Below are 22,912 nucleotides of genomic sequence, written 5' to 3' on the forward strand. Positions count from 1 at the left end.
ACTCATTTCCTAAAAGGCAAGGATATGCTTCTGTGCTTTGTGATGTAATCTCCCTCATTTCCTAGGTGTTCACTTGCTGCCTTGCTAATTTGCAACAGTTATTAATTTACGCTGTGTCTTCCACTTCATTTATACAAATAGCATGTTCTATTGTATAATATACAAGGGAGAGTGATCACATCAGCTATCTTCAAACAACTCTACTGGCTCCCCACAAATTTCAGTAGTGAATTCAAAATTGCCTTCCTGGTGGGTTTTGGTTGTGGTGGTGTCTTGTTCTAATAACCCCACCACTCTAGTCGTACCTCAGGCTAGCTCATAGCTTTGGCCCCTCGTGATTCAGTACACACCAGCTTCCTTTATTGTTCTGCTAACTGCTGTTCATGCATGTCTGTGGTAGATAGTACCCTTGAAACAGAGCCTTTCCTACACTGAAGGGTGTTTACCTACCTGCCTGTGCTTAATTAGTAATAAGAAACACCTGACCCAAGCAGCCTGGGCTAGAAACAGTCTGTACAGCACAGAGAGTTGGCTACAAACATCATAGCTGCAAGGAATAATCCATAGAAGTTAAAACCAAAGCTTTGGAAAAAGGTGGTGAAATCCTCCAGGCAATTAAATAGCTGCTGCTCTTGCATAGCAGAAGAACAAGAGAACTGTGGACATTGCTTTTGAAGAGAGGAATAAGGTGCAGAACAGCCTCTCAGACTGAGAGATGGACAGTCTTTTCCCTGCTTTCAAGGCAGTTATTGACTGGACTGGCTGGTAGAAGTGAGCAGCATTTTGAGCTATGCGCTGCTAAATGTTTATACTGGGCTGCTGAGCTGTGCGTTAGACCATTTTTAAGCATTTCTTTCCTAGATTCATCTCTCCCTTGTGGATATTGTTGAAAAGCTTGACATCTTTAATGTTATTTGTAAATGTAGATAACTGTGTATCCCTGTGATATCTTGGGGTTCACCCAGGCCAGAAAGGGGCTTGGTCACCATCTGCCTCATAACCCTGGGTATGCTATGGCTGTGTAGCTTTGTTCTAGAACTCTGACCCCCAAGAGCCTGCCAGCAGCCAATAAGCCTCTCTCTGGCTTTGACCAATCTAACCAGGAGATGTTCAATGATCTAAAATACAAAAAAGAGTTCTGCAAAAAGTGGAAACTCTGTCAGATTACAAAGGAGGAATATAAACAAATAACACAAGTATGTGGGGACAAAATTAAAAAAGCCAAGGCACAAACGAGTTCAAACTAGCTAGGGACATAAAGAGTAACAAGAAAACATTCCACGAATATGCTAGAAGCAAGAGAAAGACCAAGGACAGAGCAGGCCCATTACTCAATGATTGGGGGGAGACAAAAACAGAAAATGTGGAAATGGCAGAGGTGCTTAATGACTTCTTTGTTTCAGGTTTCACCAAGAAGGTTGGTGGCAATTGTACGTCTAACATAGTGAATGCCAGTGAAAATGAGGTAGGATCAGAGGCTAAAATAGGGAAAGAACAAGTCAAAAATTACTTAGACAAGTTAGATGTCTTCAAATCACCGGGGCCTGATGAAATGCATCCTAGAATACTCAAGGAGCTGACTGAGGAGATAGCTGAGCCATTAGCAATTATCTTTGAAAAGTCATGGAAGACTGGAGATATTCCAGAAGACTGGAAAAGGGCAAATATAGTGCACATCTATAAAAACAACCTGGGGAATTACAGACCAGTCAGCTTAACTTCTGTACCCGGAAAGATAATGGAGCAAATAATCAATTTGCAAACAGCTAGAAGATAATATGGTGATAAATAACAGTCAACGTGGATTTGTCAAGAACAGATCATGTCAAACCAACCTGATAGCTTTCTTTGACAGGGTAACAAGCCTTGTGGATGGGGGGAAGCAGTAGATGTGGGATAGCTTGACTTTAGTAAGGTTTGTTTAGGGGTATTGTTTTTGGCCTCCTGCAGTATGAGGTGCAGGTTGTTTGCTAGGGTTATCTGGGTATAGCTCATTAAATCAATTGCCTGCTATTGCAGGGGCTTTGGGTATTGGTGCACTACAAATCATTCCTATTTTCTGTCCACGGTAATTGAGTCTCGGGAAGGCTTTAATACTTTATTCTAATCCAGGTTATTGGGCTCAATACAGGGCTAACTGAGTGAGGTTTAGTGGCCTGCAATGTGCAGGAGGTCAGACTAGGTGGCTGCTTCTTGAACTCTGACACTCAGTAATTTTCATACAGCATAAATCTTTCTTCAAGAATATACATTGTCAACTACAGTAGTTCCATCCCACATAAACAATTGACCTGACTTTAAAATAAAAGTTACCTACCTTGATGATGTTCCCCAATTCAGCATTTGTAGTAGTTGCAATAGATGCCAACAAAGCATAAAACAAGACACTATCCATATTGAAAAACTAAAGTTCCAGCTCAGAAAAACCAAATACCCCACCTTAGTAACCTCACAGTAGGTTTGATGTTTACATCTAGTTAAATAGGAAATCAGCAAATTCAAACTAACAATGGCCGGAAAAAGTTATTTACCTGAAGTGACAGCCACTCCCTAAGTGGGGGAAAGGCTATATAACTTGAGGGCGGGAGGGGTGAGACAAAGGCAGATGCTGCAGCAAATACAGAAGTGGTCAGAGTGTGGAAGAAACCTGTTTTCCCCAGACTAGGCCAGTTGGCATGGCATCACATAGGGTGAGAGGGAGAAATGGAGGGGAACCCCCCCTAAACCCTGCATCTGGAGAGGGAGAGACAGGAGAGCAGCAGCAGAAAGGGTCAGTTAGCAAGACAGCTTAGCACCAGGTTCGATCACCAAGTACTGTATAGGGACAGGGGGCTGGAACAATTTGTACAGTGGGGGTGCTGAGAGCCATTGAACCAAACTGTAGACCCTGTATATCATGGAAACCAGTTCAAGCCAGGGGGTGTGACTCCTAGTTCCAGCACCTATCATAGGGAGATGGGGGAAAGGAGGGAACATAGCTCCTTTCCTCCATGGAGCAATCGGGCTGTGGGGGTTTCACGTTTTTCCAGCTGTTGGCAGCGCTGGAACTGTGGATTACCAACCCCTCAAATGGTGTCAACAATCTCCAATTGACCATCGGCCATTATGTTTGTCAGTAGATTAAACAGTTACCCAGATCCTTGCAGCAGCTTCTCAGTTTGATGGTTTCTTTGGTGGGGTCATCGTGAACCAATGGCCTGAGGGAGGATACGTGTTGTCCCATTACAGTTAACATGCTTAAGGGTCTGGTGCAGGTGCTGGGAAACAGATGTCATAGTGGATAGGAGGTGGCCTTGTTCAGGGCAGCATTTTTTGGCACTTTCAGGCTCAGCGAGCTAGTACCTGAGTCCTGTAGGGACTCCACTGGAAGGTCTTTGGAACTGTGGGATGTACACTGGTGGGGCAAGCAGTGATACAACACTTGCAAAAGTCAAAGACTGATCAAGGAGGCCAAGGTGACTCCATCATCCTAGGGGAGCAATGTGAGACTGGTGTCTGCCCCATGGAGGCTTTGAGGGCATAAGTGGTACATGACTGGGGAGGGATGGTGACGGAAGTCCCCTCACAACATACCAGTTTGTTATGCTATTGAGACGGGGCTTGATGAGTTTGGGGCTGCCAGCCAAGGAATTTGGTTTCAACTCATTCAGGATTCAGGTGGCAACAGCAGCAGCACAGCTGGGTATGAGGGCTGAGGCAATTGCACGTTGGCGTTTGGAAACCTACAGAACGTATGTGGAAGCCAGTGTTAATCTGTTGTATTTTCATTCCAAAGGTGGGAAGAAGGGCTATGCAGACAATAGTATGGGTCTGCGGGCACAATATTGTTTATTGGGCACATAGGCAGGCATCCTAGTTGCCCAAGGGTTCACAGCTGGGGATCAGTGAAGCAGTCCTGAGTTGGCACAGAAAGGGGAGCATGTTATGGGACCAGCTGATGCCTCTGCTGTACATCAGCAGGCACCTGATATAATTGTGGCGCATCTTGGGGAAAATGATTTGGGAATTTGCAAAGAGATGGACTCAATGCTCAGAGCTAAGAGGCACTTGAGGTCAATCTTGGAACTTATTCCAGGAGTGAAAATTGTATGGTCAGATACATTGCAATGAATGGCCTGGAGGGGAGCTGTGAAGCCCCTCCCCTCTGCCCCAGATGGACAAGGCTAGGAGATATGTGCATAGAGAGGAGGCCAAATTCATGGGGGTCATAGGAAGGTCAGTAAGTTTGCATCCTGACCTAGCAAATGGGGCACCAGAGTTATTTTGGGAGGAATGGATTCACCTGTCAGACTTGGCTGCAGACACATTTTTGGCAGACATTAAAGGAGGTATTAGGAGATGTCTGGGAACTCTGTTGGGTTGAGGAAGAGGCAGTCAAGCCAATTGCTTGCACCTCCTTGTGGCTGATGTCCAGCGCAAGTACTTGCTAGGAAACGGATACAATGCCCAGATAAATGGCTTAGAGAAGGAGTTAAGGTGGTGTTTGTTAAAGAAGCGGAACAGAGGAGTTTGGGGCTTCTATGATTGGCACAGCAAGCAGCCAATCCCTCTTTTCTTGACAGCCCACCTTAATCCTCCTTCAAGAGGGGGATGGCAAGGCCCCAGCAGCAGGTTGGCTGGGTACCAGGATGGAAAAAGCAGAAGCCTCTAAGTAGATATTGAAATGATCATGGGGTTTACCTGCACTGTACACTTATCTGTGAGGTAGTCCCAGACTTCTAATAAAGTTGTGGCCTGATTAAACCACATCCTGTAGTAGTTCTGGTATAGCCGGACAACGAGGCAGTCATGATTATATTTTCATATGAATATAGTTGTAGGATTACTTTACTCTCTTCCATTATTAGGATTGTTTTAATAGAGGTGCAGAACATATTTATTCTCTCATACCCATTTTAAATTTGATAAGAAATGGGCATTATTTCATCAGTGGTGAAGAATCAGGCAAGGCCTAGTAAGGAGTTCTTTATTAAACATAGTGTCTGACCTCTGATCCAGACTTCTGCTGTCCTGGGGCTATCATCTTCTCCCATGGGTATCCCCCAGTCTTCTGTCATGAGCACCTGTCAAGGTTCCTTCCCCACTCTGAACTTTAGGGTACAGATGTGGGGACCCGCATGGACACTTCTAAGCTTAAATTACCAGCTTAGATTTGGTATTGCTGCCACCATCCCCCAAGCACTACTTTTTTCCCTCGGTAGTATTGAGGGATTTCACCAATTCCCTGGTGAACACAGATTCAAACTCCTTGTACCTTAAAACAGGGAGAAATTAACCATCCTCCCTCCTTTCCCCCACCAATCCCTGGTGAGTCCAGATTCAATCCCCTTGGATCTAAAAACAAGGAAAAATCAATCAGGTATTAAGAAAAAGGCTTTTAATTAAAGAAAAGAAAGGTAAAAGAAAACACTTTGGGAGAGATTAGCATACCAGCTACTCCCACAGACAACAGATTCAAAACACAGAGGATGTTCCCCTGGGCACAAATTTAGTTACAGAAAAAAATACCCAAATACTCAATTTGATTCTACCTCTAATTGCATAAGACAGGTTACAAAGAAATAAATATAAACCTATTTATTCCTTTCTAAAACTTACTACTCTGATAAGAGGCTGGTTCCTTGATCTTTTCCACTCTGGCTGAAACAAACTCTAAACAAAGGAAAAACTTCCCTCCTTCCTTTTGAAACATCTTGTTCCCCCATTGGTTCCTCTGGTCAGGTGTTAGCTAGGCTAGGTGAACTTTTTAACCCTTTACTGGTAAAAGAGGTATTAACCCTTAACCATCTGTTTATGATGGTACCTCATGCTAATGCACAGTACTCAGCTAGAATCCTGACCCAATTGTTACAGTAGGATGCCACATGCTGCATCTTACCTGTTTTACAAATAATTTTAACAGCTGATTAGCATCCAACCCATCATACCTTCCAGACACTGGAAGTTTCTGGCTAGCCTGGCTAAAGTTATTTATCATGTACACCTCCTTAAGAGAGGTAGCCAGAAGTGGATGGCATGTACTTTGGCCTCATTCTGTAATCTCAGGGGTCTAAGCAGCCTCCAAAGTCTCTTCCATGCCCCCTTTCTTTGTTGGCATCTAGATCTGCCTGGTGCCTATATTTCCTGTATGTTATCTGGCTTTCTATGAATGCTTCTTGCTCCTTTGCCACCTGTCAACTAGCTTGCAGTCATCTGGTTATCTCATATTGCTTGTTCCTCCTTTATGATCACTGGGTATGACCTGGGTGCCACTGCACAGTACTACTTTCATCTGCTTTTCCAGTGTCTAACAGATACACCGAAGAGCATCTGGTACCCTAGACAGAAAGCCAAAGAACTGATATGGGGTATTTTGCAGTATATCAGGTGTATATGATCTGTACTATCTCTGTCTCCGTCACAGTAATTCCATGGTAGTACCATTTCTTTATAAGGCCAGATTGAGTGGTTCGGGTAATTAATTGGTTAGAATGCTCAGCTTGGATAAGAGAGCTGTACTGCTACTGAAAGACTGCCATTGAATGGTCATTTTTACCAGATGTTTTGGCAGAGCTCAGTAGCGAGTCAGCTTCATTTCTTATCTCTGGAAACAAAGGACAAGAAGTTTGATAGTTTCCCCTATTTCCTAGGGAGAATTTGGCCCATTGGAAAAGGTGGTGTGTTGCAGAGTGCACTGGCATAGCCATAGGGGGAGAGCATGCTCACCACCATGTCCACGCAGCGCCAAGTTAAAGGGAACACTTTGTCCTTCGGTTTTTTGAGGGCGAGACAAGTACAGTGCATGTTGATTCTACCATGGTTAAAACGTCTAAAGCAAAAAAATCCCACAATTTCCATTTGATAGGTTTTATCTTCAATTTAAAAAGGCATCAAACTCCCTGTAAATGTACCTAACCATTTGTACAAAGTTGTACTGTATGCGGGAGTGGACATTTCTTCTTAAACCCTTCAGCAGTCATATACCAGGAAGTATAGTTATCATACTCAGTGGTGTTTCTAGCTGGCAATAGTATTCTTAATTGTTAACCATTCCAGTTCTTTGTTTTAAAATCTTGCTATAAAATTTGGCTGAGTGGAGCAGTGAATTGCACAGGTTGACTGTAACAACATGAAGTACTACAGTATTAACTTACATTTGTTTTCAGTTAATTGCTTTCGTTTCACCTGGTGACTCCTTGGCTTCATATTATATGAGAGGATAAAAAGAGAAAATGATTAAGAGGTTCATGTGCATGGAAGTTTCTCTAAAGTCATATGTAGGCTCTGGGCCACTTTCTAAATACCTAGTTAGAGCCATCTTGGGCTTTTCTGCAGGATCCATCAGGAAGTATTTGTTTAGTTTTTATAAAGAGTAAGAAAAGAGCCTAACAATTCACCAGCTTCTTAACATTATTAATGAAGGAAACTGGATAACTTGAGTTGTGACCTGCAGCAATTCCATCTCTCATGATCCCCACACAGGAAAGCAGTCAAATTAAAACACTGTTCTCCTCTTTTAAAACACTATAGCCTAAGTCGATATAACTTATGTCACTCAGGGGTGTGAAAAAGCCAACTCCCACCTCAAGCAACACAAGTTTTGCACTGTCCACCCAGGTGCTATATTGGAAGGAGACACTCTCCCATCAGCATAGTGTGTCTTCAGCAGACACACTACAGAAGGGCAGCTGTGCTGATGTAGCATTGTAGTGTAGCCTTGCCCTAAGTATCCTCAGAATTCTCCCTAGTTTTCAGATGTTGAGGGGGGGAGATGAACTTACAAAAAGTTCCTGAATCATAAAATTAAGGAAAGGTGCTTTCTGAGATAACGCCCTGTCAGCAGTTCTCTCCATGTCTTCATTCATCTACTTGAAATCATGGAAATTCTCTTTAGAAAAGCCCATGCATGTAATAAAAATCCCCCATCAGTGTTTGTCATCTGAATGGACAGTTCAACAGGCAAGTTTTATATTTCATAGAAGATGAAGTAAAATCCTTTTTAGAAAAAAGAATGTGGGAATCTCACAAGGTTAAATGATCTGGAAATTTCCTCGCATGAACAAGTTCCGTAGATAGATTTTTTTTTTTATTCTAGTCAGGCTGGAAATACCCAGAGGAAAACCTCAAGCCATTTTGGCTCCTTCAATCTGGCTGGAATCAAAAGCTAACCAATGCAGTTTTATAGAAGTGAAAAATAAAGGCTAGAAAAAATGTATTGAATATTCTGAGCCTTAGAAAAACTTGGTTTGGTTCAAAGTTATGTCAAACTCTTATTTTAGCCAAACTAATTCCCCTGAATTTGAAGATATAGCACAGTAGCATGTAATGTATTATTCTAGTATTCCTAGAATAAGAACTTTTGACTTTAAATGTGGCTTATCTGCTTTGAGAACACCTGCTGTCCATTGTGTGCATGTCACAATGCATCTGAGTAGCAATAGCTGTGCCATTCTGAAAGATGTTTGGTGCAGACAAGTTGCACATATAGGGAAGGAGACTTATTCTAGATCAGTTTATAGAGGTGTTGCAATATGAGTTAAAACAGCACTCATTCTTTTTAAAATATCTTTTCAGGTGTCACAGCTTGACAGCCGTGTTGGTATAAGTCACATTTTCAGTGCACTGTTTTGTAATGCTGGATGGAACTTAATGTAATTGTCTCAATAGTTTTTAAATAGTTCTAAAATCCATAAAGCCTCTAACTTAGGTACTGTGTAGCCCTCATCACTGTTGTGTATAAGCACTTCCTAGCTTTTAATGTATCTATCCTTATCCCACCCAGTGAAGTAGGGCAGTGCTATTATGCCTATTTTACAAATGGGAGTGAACGGAACCACAGGCAGAGTGTGACTTTCCCAATGTCACATAGGAAGTTGGTGGCAGAGCAAAGAATTTAACCTGGATGTCTAAGGTTCTATGCTCACACTCCAACCACTGAATGATCCTTCCCTCTCTTGCATCCCCATCCAATCCTTTCAATTTGATTCAGCTCTGTACAAATTGACCCTGATGCTCTGCACAAAGCTGTCTAGAGTTGTGGATGTGTGGTATTCAATTCGACATGGTTTCATCTCACTTGTTAGCAGTAAATAACCCATCCTACTCACCATAATCCTGAAGTACGGTGTGGCAAGCAGAAGTACAGGAAAATACCAGGAAAAAACTACAGATAAAAATGAAGTCTTTTATCATGTTTTTGCAAAATTACATGGTCAACTGTGAAAATAGCAATAGTATAAAAACATTTACAGTTAGAAGGGATTGTATTGAAATCAAATCCATATCACTCGTTTATTTTACTTGTTTTGCACTTAAGATTATATCGAAAATTTAACTAGATCACAGGTCTGGAACATAAGTCTTAAAAAAAAAACCACATATGTCATTTAAGTAGAAATTGGTCATTACTATGCTAGCCTGTGTCCAGTGACTAGGTTCTTACTGAAACCATTACAGCATGTACAATAAAGAAAGAAAATACTTAAACTTATAAAAGGAACAGGGGTGGCTCTAGGCATTTCTAAGCATGGCAGGCAGGCTGCGTTCGGCAGCTTGCCTGCGGGAGGTCCGCTGGTCCCGTGGCTTCAGTGGACCTCCCGCGGCATGCTGCCCCAAGCACATGCTTGGCGTGCTGGGGCCTGGAGCTGCCCCTGAAAAGGAAGTTGTAGCCTACAAAATGAGTCCTCTTAATTAATGACTAATTTGAAAGAATTAAGTTGATTTACTAGTGCAGCAATAAGTTTAGTATAAGCGACAGCAATTTGGGATTAAGTGTTCCATTAGGAATCTTTGTCACACAGGTTAAACTTGGTTATCAGCCAAAGATGCTCTTCGGTGGCTCTCCTTTAGGCTTCTCAAAGGCTGTTTCCCCTCCTGTCCGATCTTGACTGAATATGGAAGGTGCCACAGAGCCCTCTTGTTCTTGAAAATGAAGAACAAAAGGAGTCAATCAGTGAAAAAGGTTTACGCCAATAATAGCTGTGCTGCTGGAACATATACTTTTTCTGTGATGAAATACATCACCCCATTCAAATGCATGGAAATTCAGGACTTGTCAAGTGTACTCAGTGGTACAAAATGTGTGGGTTTGCAGCACACACAGTTGCATTGCTCAACACTATACAATAGTACTATTGTTCTGAATAATGTTGTAGACTCCCAAAGGCAGTTTAGTCCAATTGCCAGACCTCTTGGCCAGTATCTTTAACTTATCCCTCTGAGGAAAGAAACCCTGTAGCTACATTTGAAGCTTTCAAAACAGAGTTTTAAATTCAGAGTATGGGATTTCAAATTTAAACCCCATCTTTCCTCATGACAAACCATGAGCACCAGGTGAGAGATTTCAATAAGATATTTCTCTTCTTTCTCTCTATGTCCTTTAGTCCAAGCACAGCTAATATATATTCCCCTGACATCCCAGGCATCTCCCAACATAGGATCAAATGCTCTATCCCTGACTCATTTTTAAATTCACTGCTTATTCAAGGAAGACACATTGACATTAATTAGGGAGTAAGAACGTGGTTTAGCCCATGTTCCAGAAGTCAAATCCATGGCAGTACTGCACAGCCTGTAATGCTCAGTCAGTATTGTCTGGAGGCAGAGGCTCACTTTGCTGCAGAGCCTTTCACCTTATGAGCTCCAGCTAGTGAAAACCTAATTGGTGGAAGAAGGGTGGGAAGCAGACCATTTCCTGCCCTTCCTCTCAGTCGATCTACACAACCAGGGCAAAATATATGAGCATTATCGCGCCTGCATTTCAGCAGAGGGTTCTGCCAGTTTTACATTTATGTGCCTTAATGCATATACTGTACTCCTTGGAAACATGAATAAGCTCCATTTATTATTAGAAAAATTTCTTTCTGTTGTACGCAAATGGAGGTTGCCCGAATGAAACTAGTTGGCTATTCTTTAGAGAACTTGCACTTCAGCTGGGATTATCAGTTAAATTCAAGTTTTACTTTGAAGATTGCTTTAGCATTTGTAGTATTGTAAACAGATAAGCAATTTACCACATTGCTTCATGACTTGGTAGGTTTTGGATTTAATCTGCTGGTTGGTGGAGAGCTTTCCTCTAGCCCCTTTGAGATCTTCCTCCTTCACTGGAGGACGCTTCTTTTTCACGGGGGCTGCCTAAAAATATTAACAGATGGGGAGATGTCAGTATTTCAAGTTACAGAACATATAAGAGACAAAGATGAAACATATAGAACTGTTATCTAACACATACTCTATATTCCATGTACACCTACGCTATATTGTACACACAAATGATCAGGTCCTTGTACAGCACATATAGATAACAGTAGGCAGCTATATTGCACACAGATGGCAAAGAAGAAAAAAATGTGCTACCAAACATTCATCTTCCTGAACTAGATGTTGAAAACACTTGCCCTAGTAACCTGAGAACCATTGTTATGTTATGATTATCTTGAGATGATGTAACTTTTGAAAGACAGAGTGGAAGTGGTTTATCATCATATCTACCAAACTTTGCCTTGTGCCTAAAGACCAAACTGGTAGTTAAGGAACCTGAGTCTAGGTTTGAGAAGTAAAGAAGAGAAGAAAGAGAGGAATCTAGATCTCGACTTACAAATATGAAGACATGTCCATTAAACTATTATGCTGAGGGAAAGATGCCCAGGAGTGTCAGCATACCAACTGACAAAGTTGGAATGGTTAGAACCATTGTGGTAAAATCTGACCTAGGCATCAGACTTTTCACTGCAGAGTTAACTCAGCTGATCAGCACCTGGGTCTGAGCACCCAATTTAGTCTAGAGCAGGTGTGAGCAGCCATCCTGTAAACTGAGTTAGTGTCGTTACACTGATGCTGCACTTACCCAGGTGTGTTGCTAGGACTTCCAGGGTGTCAAGATTCCTTCCCCACTTTGAACTTTAGGGTACAGATGTTGGGACCTCTAAGCTTAACTACCAGCTTAGATCTGGTTTTGCTGCCACCACTGCCAAATACTAACTCCCTTCCCTGGATAGTCTTGAGAGACTTCTTCACCAAGTTCCTGGTGAACACTGATCCAATCCCTTGGATCTTACCACAAGAAGAATTTAACCATTCCCCTCCTTTTCCCCACCAATTCCTGGTGAGTCCAGATCCAAGGGGATTGGATCTTAAAACAAGGAAAAATCAATCAGGTTCTTAAAAAGACAGCTTTTAATTAAAGAAAGAAAGATAAAAATCATCTCTGTAAAATCGGGATGGGAAATAACTTTACAGGGTAATCAGATTCATATAGCCCTCTAGCCTTAGGTTCTAAGTTACAGCAAACAGAGGTAAATCCTCTTAGCAAAAAGGAACATTTACAAGTTGAGAAAACAAAAATAAGACTAACATGCCTTCCCTGGCTGTTACTCACAAGTTTGAAATATGAGAGACTTGTTCAGAAAGATTTGGAGAGCATGGATTGATGTCCTGTCCCTCTTAATCCCAAGAGTGAACCACCCCCCAAAACAAAGAGCACAAACAAAAGCCTTCCCCCCACCAAGATTTGAAAGTATCTTGTCCCCTTATTGGTCCTTTGGGTCAGGTGTCAGCCAGGTTACCTGAGCTTCTTAACTCTTTATGGGTAAAAGCATTTTGGTGTCTCTGGCCATGAGGGATTTTATAGTATTGTACACAGGAGGGCTGTTCCCTTCCCTTTATAGTTATGACACAGAGTCATCTCACATGGCTCTTAGCACCGCAGTAAACTGAGCTGCTCTATGATTCTTTCCCAGTAAATTCTGGGAGAACTTTTCTGTCCTTCTGGGCACATGGGGGGAATTGTGGGAAGATATTGGAAGGCTACCAAGCACTCCAGTGATTTAGGCCTGGTCTACATGGGGGGGTAATCGATCTAAGTTACACAACTTCAGCTACATGAATAACACAGCTGAAGCCAACATACTTAGATCTACTTACCGTGCTGTCTTCACTGTGGAAGGTCGACTGCTGATGCTCCCCCATTGACTCCGCCTGCACCTCTCGCTCTCGTGGTGTACCAGAGTTGACGGGAGAGTGCTCAGCAGTTGATTTATCATGTCTTCACTAGACATGACAAATCAACCCCTGCTGGATCGATTGCTCCTGAAGTAAGTGTAGATGTGCCCTTAGCCTGCGTCTTCACTGTAAAGTGGGTAGCTTATCAACCCAAGAAAAAGCCTCACTGGGGCTTTGACCTGCAGTCCAAGATGGGGCACCTACTCTGGTTGAAAGCACCACTGAAACATGGGTCAGAGGTTTCTGCGTGTGGAGATTAGGGGCAGCACCAAAGTAAGAGTTTGAGATATGAAGACATACCCTGAGTCTAAACTTTCTAAGTGTTCATTATTTATTTCTCTAGAATGTGTTTTATGCATCTTTCTACTGACTTGTGAATCAATAATATTTTGGAGAAAATTTCTGGTTGGACTTCATTGATCCAGGTTAAATATTTGTCCATAAGATTAGTAGTCTTTTGGTAACTAAAAGATCTTTTTCTCCCATCTAATCTCTTCTTTTGCCTGACCAGAAAGTTTGTATAATTTAGTAGTGCAAACCAAGCAATCAGTGGTATTGGCTACAGATTCTGAACATATTTAAGTGTCTTAATTCAAAATCTGGAATAAATAAATGATGAATAAAATCTCAAGTCCTACAGCAGAAACAGGAGTAACTGAGGGTTGCCATTTACCATATTTTTGCAAGTACTGTATGTTGTACAGTTCTGATTTGTCTACCTAGACTTCTTCCAGCCAATGAGCATGGTAATACCTGAATGCATCACCATCAAAAAAGGAAGTTGTAGGAATGACACAACATTGGTCAGTGTCAGTCGGTTATACACATCATTCCTGAAAGTCTTGCCTTCAGGGTGCTATTTCAAGGATAACAAACATGATGCCACCACTCCTTTCTGGCATGAAGTGCACAGTGGTAACTAACATACAGGCATGCAATTCGATTAGTCCAACCCCATCCTCACAAGAGAAGCAACTGAAGAACTAAAAACAATAGCCAAAGTGTTTGATTTAAGAGTAGTTGTGTATTATTTGACCACCAAAAGCCTAACACACTGTAGCTAGATCCTCTTTCCTTATTTTAACTTTAGTTAGTCATTGCTGACTGACTACAGAGAACTTATCTTGTTGGAAGGGGGACAATGGATGAATTTCTAGAGATTGGGGACAAAAAAGAGAGACCATGTAATTCAGGGGAATGGATTCTCTTGACCGCAAGTGTGAGAATGATTTCAATAGTCTGTTCCAAGCAGCATCCACCCTCATGACTTTTGGCAGTGGGAAAGTTGGTTGTACTGGAGACTCTTGCATGTTCTCTCTTGGCTACAAACATAGAAGAATGCCTCAGCATAGCTTGCATTTAATGTCACTTAAATTTACTGTGGGAACCAAAATGTCCTCAAGGCCTCTGGGGAAAGTGTTATATAGCCAGCCAATGAAAGCAAAAGGCATAAAACCTAAAAGAAGAAATCCTTTTAACAGTGTTTCTCAGCAAGTGGTTAGTGCCATTTATTAACTGATTATTCAAGAGATAGGCTAAGTATCTACTGTAGGCACAGGTTTTGTGTATGTCTGTATTGGTATTTGTCATGCAGTGTGAATTATTTATATACCTCACAGCCCCACAACTGGACAATGAAGAGAGCAATACATGGCCTTTTAGTGTGGGTGCAGGTTCTAAACCAGAACAGGGGAAAACTGGTTTCATGAACAGAATGAGCGTGACACCTGCGGAATCCCTTCTTAAATCTTAAGTGCCAGGCATCAAGATTTCCTAACTTACCATGGCAGAAATCACTAACTCTAAGGCTTTGTCTTTACTGCCAAAAATGGTGTGTGTTGATAGCAGGGTAATGAATGTGCATTAGCTATCCCACTGTAAAACCCTAGTGTAGGAAGGCACTTGTAGTTTTTACCATGTGGCAGTGAAGACAGCCTAAGAAAAGAAGCTTCAGCCTGCTGGCACTCTGGGTATTATTGTGACTGGCAAAAAGTAGAACTATTTTCAATTGCTTGCCAGTCACAAGTGACAGGATCTAAGCCAGAAACTATTGTTAGTAGGCAAAATAATCCAGCCTTGGTTTATCTCCAATTGTCAATAGCACAAAGTGTTAGTTTACAAAATCTGCAACATTGCCTTCAAGTCTGTTTCACTTGGAATAAAGAGAATAAGCAGAACTGAATTCTTTCCTAATGCTTCTTAGGATTCTTTTCTCTAGCCTTGCAGTATTGCTCCTATAAAGCTTTCTTACCATCTCAGCTCTGTCACAAAATACTGTCCATTAGGAAAACTGTATGCAAGTATACATTCTTTGGGTTCTTTATACATTCAGAGCAATCCTGAAATTGAGCCACTCTTAGACATACTTTAAAATGCATAGAGTCGGAGAACGATTTTAACCTATTGGTTACATGGTACATTTGAAGTTAACTGAGTACTTTGGGTCTTAAACATCTATTTTATCTTTATGTCTAGAACTTGTAGTCCCTCATACTCATTGCTTTTCTGTATTTTGTTATAATGAAGCCTCATTTTACATAGGGGACAGTACACTTCAAGGAAATCTCCTCAAGGACATAGAGCAAGAAACAAAAAAGTTAAACCTATAAACTAAAATCCCACATTTACACATTCTATAGCCTTTGGGATTAGCCTAAAAGTATAACAGGAATCACCTTTACATTTAAATCTATCACTATATCTGCACAATCTAGATGGAAAAAAAATCTTTCCTTTTCAACAAATGTGATTAAAGCTAAAAAGTATAGTTTACATTCTTGTGTTAATTTGCAGTCGTTCCAGTATAGGAGAAGTTACTTTTCGGTCACTAGCAAAGACAATGATTTGAGAAAATTTTCATTAACATAACAAAGCATAAAAACTGTCAAACTACTTAACCAGAAGAATCATTAAATAGTGCAATATTTGTCAGATGTGGCGCAACACACCAGCCAATTTAATATTGTTCCATACCTGTGACATAGCTGGGGTGCTCACCCAATATTAGTGCTCTTAGAGGCAGTTTTTCCCTTGGATCAGCTCCGAGTGCACTCTGCAGCAGCCTGGTTTTCTCTGGACTTATATAGACCATTAACATGAAGTCATTAGCTGGGTCATTTTCCCAAACCAGATCCCAGAATTATTCAGGTTGACACAGGCTGCTGTTTTGAAAGATTTATTCTTAGAGATGACTGAGGTTTGTAGAATTTACTGACCTGCCTGGCTGGAGCCTGGATGAAGCTCAGAACTGACAAGAGGAGACAGCTGCAGTAGTGAAACTGAGTGGATGGAAGTTCAGTACACTCTACTATAACAAATAGTTCTTCCAGGGGAACCTGCTGGGGCTCTATTTATAACTTTAAAAGGCAATGCTTTGTTAGGGACTCTTCTGACTTTGTGAATGTTTCTGATGGGAAGGCTGACAGACAAATTTGGAGGGGGGTTTGGTTTCTTACTCTCCCAGTGTTACCGTAACATGTGCTATAAAACCTACAATTAGGAGTATGACAATGTCCGATGCCAAATAACCTTACTTTTCTGATTAGCAAAACCTGACTTGGGCATGAAAGATGTGTCCCCACTCTCTTTTTCAGGGAGAAGCCCTTAGGCAGTGAGAGGGCCCATACTTCCAATACTACTCGCCCATGTTACTACTGCTTGTGAAAGCTAGTAGACCATGCCAAAGGCACTTTATAATTTATTATGTTGTTGTTGCTGGGCTGATGCTGCCAGAGAGTTCTCATTCCCAGAGGGAGGGCAGAGGTGACACATGCCAAGGCATGGCTGTCTGCCGAGGGCTTTATAGCAAAGTGGCCACTGTTTCAGGTAAAAATCTCCTCGTTAGAAATGGCGAATGCCTGACCACCAGGAAAGAGCCATGTTCACATTCAGTAGTGACACAAGGTTGAATTTGAACTGGTGCACAACTAGAACGCTTTTAGCCTTAGAAAATCGATGTTGAGGAGGTAGAGAATAGTAAATAGCAGACTAAGAGGTCTCTTACTGCCTACTTGTTCTTTCACACCTGGGCTGCTGTCCCTATTGTCATGGACCCCTGGGCTGAGAAGAAGTGGAGGTCATGGCAACGCACGCCAACCTGCAGCACCATCTGGGAAAAACAGCCTGGATGTGAGGGCGTGGTACCCCAGAATGGTGGGTGTGGCCGAAGTTTGATGCTTTCCTAGTCTTCTATATGACAGGAAATCCCCCATTCCTTTAATGCAGTGGTTCTGAACCAGGGGTTTGGGGCCCCCTAGGGGGCTGGGAGCAGGTTTCAGGGAGTCCATCAAACAGGGCCAGCATCAGACTCACTGAGGCCCATGGCAGAAAGCCGAAGCCCGAGACCCTGAGCCCCACCACCTGGGGCTGAAGCCGCTTAGCTTCATGGGGGGCTCCCTGTGGCATGGGGCCCCAAGCAATTGCCATTTTCTATCCCCTAATGCTGACCCTGGCTTTTATATGCAGAAAATCAGTTGAGGCACAGGTGGGCCGTGGAGGTTTTGTAGCATGTTGGGGGGGGGCCTCAGAAAGAAAAAGGTTGAGAACCCCTGCTCCAATGCAGCATCTTGGCTATAACGTGTGTAGGGCAGCTTCAGCCCTCTAAAGCACAGTTCAACAATACTCCAAGGACTCTGCCTGAAAGCGTCTATCATCTGGTTAGATTTTTTTTTTTAAACTATTTGTTATTTGAATCTCTGATTCAGACTGCTGGCCTTCCTTCTCTACGAAGGAAGAATTTCTCTCCCCCCACCCCCTTTTGTGTTTGTGCATGTTCAGAGGAATCAGCACAGATCTATGGCTTAGTTTCTGCTGCATTGATATGCCCTGAGGCACCCCATGAAGTTGAGCAAGGAACCAAACTAATTTTGTTTGTCCCCATAATCCTGCTTAATATGGAGAAGTGAAATTGGGCCCTGGGATCAGTCCAAAAATATTTAAAAGGGGTTAGTGATCTTGCCCTGAAAAAGGCTGGGGTTGTCATCTTGTCTTTCCAACAGAGGTCCCTTCTGGATCTCTCAAAGAAAGTACTGGGGTTCAAGAATGGAATCCCCAGGAGCCTCTACCACTGGCAGGGGTCCCACATGGACCAGTATTTTCCCTGTAGGCTACAGCCTGAGCTATCAGTAGGCAATCCTTAGGAGGGATGTTACAGAGGTGGCAGCAGAGACCAGAAGCATGATTGCTGGTACAGCTCTAGGGACTTAAGTATGGTCTTCCATCTAGTGGCTGACCTTGTGGCTTCACTCCCCTCATGGAGATAAGGCAGGGGATCTGCTTGCCTCTGGCTACTTGATTCCTGCTTGGCTCTTCATTGATCATTGGAAAAGGGCCAATGTGACTCTGCTTGCAGCATGCTATGAGGGGGAACTACACTCAGCCTGGGAAGCTCCTAAACAGGACACACAAAGCCATGAAGCAAGAGAGAGCTCTTTCCTTTTGATCGTTTGGCATTCTTTGCCGAGTTTGCTTCCTGAAGCCTGCAGGAGCATCAGCCACTGCAAGAGCATCAGCCTCCAAAGTGGAGCTAAGGGGACAGATAGACAAATTGAGCCAAATTAGTCAGAAATTTTCAATAAGAGATTGAAATTTGCCTCCGGAAATCTCTGGCTAAACCACTGGTCACTGTGGAGGCAAATAAAATATGATTGAAGTTCAAGAGGTGGGGCATTCCCCTGATACCAGTGACTGACAATTCTGTCTAAAGTCCACAGGTCTGTTATGATACTTTAGCTCCTGGCAACTTAGGGACAGAACCAGACGTAAGTCTTCAAAGAGAGTATACCTAAACATTCATTTTGATTATTTCATGACAGGTATGTTTTGTGTGTATACACTCAAGGCAAAATCTGTGCAGCACAACCACCTTTGCACCTTGTAAGTGCAACTTTGAGAGAAATTTTAAATATGTATGACATTTACAAATATGCACAAAATTTGTAATGTAACATATCTTGTCTCTCCTTGGAAAATGGATCTTGAGCTGTGTCAACATACTGAAACTAATCCCAATGCAGAAGCAAAAACTAATACCAGCAGATCTGAAGTTCAGTGCTTAAACTCTAAATAACAAAATGCATGCCAGAACAGAAGGCACATTCATTTTAACATAAGGGAGCACAGAACACATGTAAAAATCTGTAGTAAGTCAAACTTTATTGTAAATCATTATGCAATGTAAGTACCCTTACATCATATACCCTTAAACGTTAATGTAACACCACTGATTAAACAATATGGTTCAAACAGAGGGCAGTAGATTTGTCATTGTTTGCTGACATAGGCTCTACTCCCAATTTATTTATGAACAAATAAACCCAAAGATCAATTTGAGACATACCCAGGAAAGACAAAAACCCAATTACAAAAAAGAGTCCCTTTTTTAAAGATAGTGTAGTTTTACTCTGTAAAACTGTAGTAGTCATTTTCAGTCATTGAAATGGAGACTAAATATTGTCTAAAAAAAGGTTGCACAGCTGTGCTGTAGATCTACTTTAACCTGATGTGGCTGGATTTGTTCACTTTCTCTACCGTTTGCTGCTGCAAAAAGCACAGAACGTTGCAGACTTGGGGTTAGTCAAGCAATGGCAGAAATTCCTTAAGATACTCAACCCTGCACTGCTAAGGCTGAACATTCCTTTCCCCACCAGGTACAGTGGGAAACTGTACAAACACTTGTTAGAGACCTCTGGAACACTTTGCATTGTTTTAGTTAAGTTCACAATTCAACAAGCATGTGATATAGCTTTTCTTCAGGGAAAATTCATTTTAGTCAGCAACATTAATATACAGCATTTTACTACTTAAAGTAAGACAAGGGGACCTGAATGCATTAAAGCCAGAACTTTAAGACCACATATTAGATGACAACATGTCACAGCGCAGATATAACGGATTCATGTGTTGTAAGATTGACAAGTTGTGGTGAATCTTGACCTTCAATATTTCTAATTTCTGCTCATCTATACATATACATTTAGAATCCCTGACTTATTTATTTATACACAAGCCTATTTTAATTGAACAAATTATGGAATAATGACAACCTTTTATAAGTACAGTCTGAATTAAACCTATTGTGAGTTGTCTAAAGGATGGATTTGCGACAGCAGACTAACATTTGGAGGAGAATCACATATGTGCTGCCAGGTCTTCAAATCATCGTATGAACTCATTAGGGAATAGTTTCCTCTTAAACTGTACTGCCAAAATACTCCATCTAACAGTAAAACACAGTGAAGCACTAGATGTTACATGTCTGGGCTTCAAAGAAAAATGTATAAACTTGTAACTACTGCATGAATTCATTTTTTCAGTTAAGACTTTTGCAAACAGGGAAATAATTTAATATTTTCCTTTTCTTTTTTGAAAGGGTAATAAAAACTAATGAGCAAAAATGTAACTTCTTGCTGTCACTTGGGGGAACTTTAAGAGTCCAGTATTAAAAAGAGGGGACAATATCAAATTTAATGGTCAAACAACCTTTTTAATAAAAGGTATTCATTTTCCATGTTATGATTGTGGGAATGTGAAATGCTCAAGAGTCTTTGGCTAATAGAATTTCACTATGTCACAAGTCCTGTTACAATACCTATAAACCTCAACCCAGAGGTACTGAAGCACTTAAGGGGAAAAAAAAAAAAAGAAGAAGAAAAAAAAAAGCATTTTTACCCTTAAAACAATCTGAAGAAAATGGCTCTATGGTGCTTTATGCCATCTTTACTTGGACAGTAAATATGAGGTCTGTATAAAAGAAGCTTATTTTACATGATTAAGGCCATTTGATGGTTCGCAGACTAAACTTGACACCGGAAATGAAGCTCATTTTGATATTTTGCATAATCTGAATACAGGAAGGAAAAAAATAAAGCTCATGATTTGTGCGCTGTTCAGATGATCCCTAATGACTAAAGTGGATAGGTATGTATAATATGGTGCAATAAAGAATGCACCAGCTGTTTTATTTCATTACCTCAAATAGAACAAGGCCTAGGCAAATCCCCTCAAACTCCTGATTAAAAATACTGAAGTTTGTGAACAGAGGAGACTAGTTCTTAATTCCTATAGGGGGTGGCAAAGCTGTACTAGATATACTGTGCATTGAAGTGAATTTCTTAAACTACTGTACTGGAGAGGTTGAATCTGCCTGATTGTACAATACTCAAGACAAGGTGTAAATCAAACAAGCTGAAACATTTACTGAAAATGTAAGCTAATAAACTGGGAGGCAACATTGATTAGACACACTTCCTTACTTTATACTTCAGAGAAACTCAAATTAGGCAAGTGTCTGTTTTCCTTAGTTTCTAGATTTACTGTAAGAAAAACATTAACATTTAACTTACTGCAATTATTATGTTTTGGCACAGTAACAGTGATCAGGGGCTCCACCGAGCTCAAATGTCAGGTTTGGTGAAATGTCCCTTTTAGTCAGCTGGACAGCTTGAGGTGTACGGAGGAAGCGCCAGGACATTTTGTTTACCTCAACAGCCAAGCAGTAAACAAATATTTGAATAGTGAAGGTAAGCAAGGGAGCACACAGTATTTCCAAAGGCCTACCGACCCCACTTCAGCAGTATTGATAACATACTACATGAAGACCTACTAAATATATACAAAATTTAAAAAAATCTTTAAAAAGTTCTGAGCTGTCTTCCAATGAACTTGTTTGGTTTTTTTAAGGCTTGGAACACATCTGATGTCCAGATTTGCAACTTATTTCTAATCTTTGATATCTTTTTGACACATCACCTCATCCTACACAAGGCTTAACTGAATCAAAGAAAGCTGTCCAAACAATAACTACCATTTGGGAAATATCCAAAGGAATAGGAGGTCACTGAAAACATGTCTACAAGGGTTCAACACCAGCAAATATGTTTTCATTAACCATGGAAAGACCACACTGAAAGCCACAGACATCTTAGATGTAGTAACAGGTGCACTGTACCTCTCAGTTTTATTCCAAACAGAGAAAGGGAGAAACAAATAGCCTTTTTTTTTTTTTTTTTTTTAAAGGAATGTGTCTGCTGGGGAAATATGTTTTAAAGCCTTCAAATGAAGTACTGTTATTAAAGATCAGCATTACACATTTATATTTTAATGGAAAAAACCTTAAGTAAAAACACAACCCAGAGGAAGAATTATATGTATTAAAGTAGTGCTAAGAGCTCTAATCAGATCAGTGTCTCGTGTGCTAGATCCCATATAAGGAATATAAAGAGAGAATGTTCTGCCTCCTTTGGAATAGTTGAGAGGTATGGTCAGAGACTTGCAAGTTCTTAAGAGACAAAATATTGATGAAGTCATCCTTAGAGGTTCATTTCACAGATGAGGAAACTATCATAAAAATTTGTTTTCTTTATCTGCTAAAGTGCATATTGCCAAATATGTAGAGAACATCTCCATTTTTCAAAATACTACTGTTAAACGACGTTGCCAAAACCACACTTGGGGCTACATTTCTAGCTGACATTTGGTGGTTTCAACAGTGAAAGAAAGCTTTTCCCTTTGTGAAAACATCATTTGCCTTATCGTAATCAAGTGACAAGGACGAATGAGAACTTCACTGCAAATCTTTTGATCTTTTTCCACACAAAAAAGGGAACAGTGTCCTTTTCTCTGACAAAGAGAATCCTTAAATATAACAGTATGAAAATATAACTTAAATATAAAATAGTCAAATAGGTTAGAGGAGACTTGAAAAAAAATCTTTGTTCTGCCTATTAGTTCCATAGGTACCTCCTAGGAAGTAAACATGTATTTAAAAAAATAACATTAAGTTACAGCTTGTAACAATAAAACTATTCTGCTCTAGGAATTAATATGTTGCAATTACCAGTTTTAGTAATAAAACACAGTGGTTCCACTTAGTCAATCCCGGTGCCCTTTTCCAGAATGTCTTGCACTGCATCACCACAGGAACAATAAGTGAGTC

The 22,912-nt window shown here is 41.0% G+C and overlaps 2 protein-coding genes across 3 annotated transcripts in view; both read right to left on the minus strand.

Annotated features, from left to right (window-relative positions):
• Positions 1–2,535, minus strand: part of LOC115655196 (inter-alpha-trypsin inhibitor heavy chain H3-like) — a 60,696-nt gene extending 58,161 nt beyond the window's left edge. The window contains 1 exon segment of the mRNA XM_030570439.1: positions 2,318–2,535. Coding sequence (XP_030426299.1) covers positions 2,318–2,395 — 78 coding nt within the window. The 5' untranslated portion in view covers positions 2,396–2,535.
• Positions 2,536–9,557: 7,022 nt separating this feature from the next.
• Positions 9,558–22,912, minus strand: part of LOC115654695 (musculoskeletal embryonic nuclear protein 1-like) — a 97,588-nt gene continuing 84,233 nt past the window's right edge. Inside the window, exons 1-3 of one of the 2 annotated variants that reach the window (XM_030569361.1) lie at positions 15,952–16,107; positions 10,992–11,112; positions 9,558–9,900 (exon numbers count right to left, since the gene is read on the minus strand). In XM_030569361.1, coding sequence (XP_030425221.1) covers positions 9,794–9,900; positions 10,992–11,112; positions 15,952–15,960 — 237 coding nt within the window. In that variant the 5' untranslated portion in view covers positions 15,961–16,107 and the 3' untranslated portion in view covers positions 9,558–9,793. Of the gene's footprint in view, positions 9,901–10,991; positions 11,113–15,951; positions 16,108–22,912 lie in introns of those variants that run through there. The other variant, XM_030569364.1, reaches the window with a different exon arrangement.

Source organism: Gopherus evgoodei, chromosome 7 (genome assembly GCF_007399415.2).
Source record: "Gopherus evgoodei ecotype Sinaloan lineage chromosome 7, rGopEvg1_v1.p, whole genome shotgun sequence".
Classification (NCBI taxonomy): domain Eukaryota; kingdom Metazoa; phylum Chordata; order Testudines; family Testudinidae; genus Gopherus; species Gopherus evgoodei.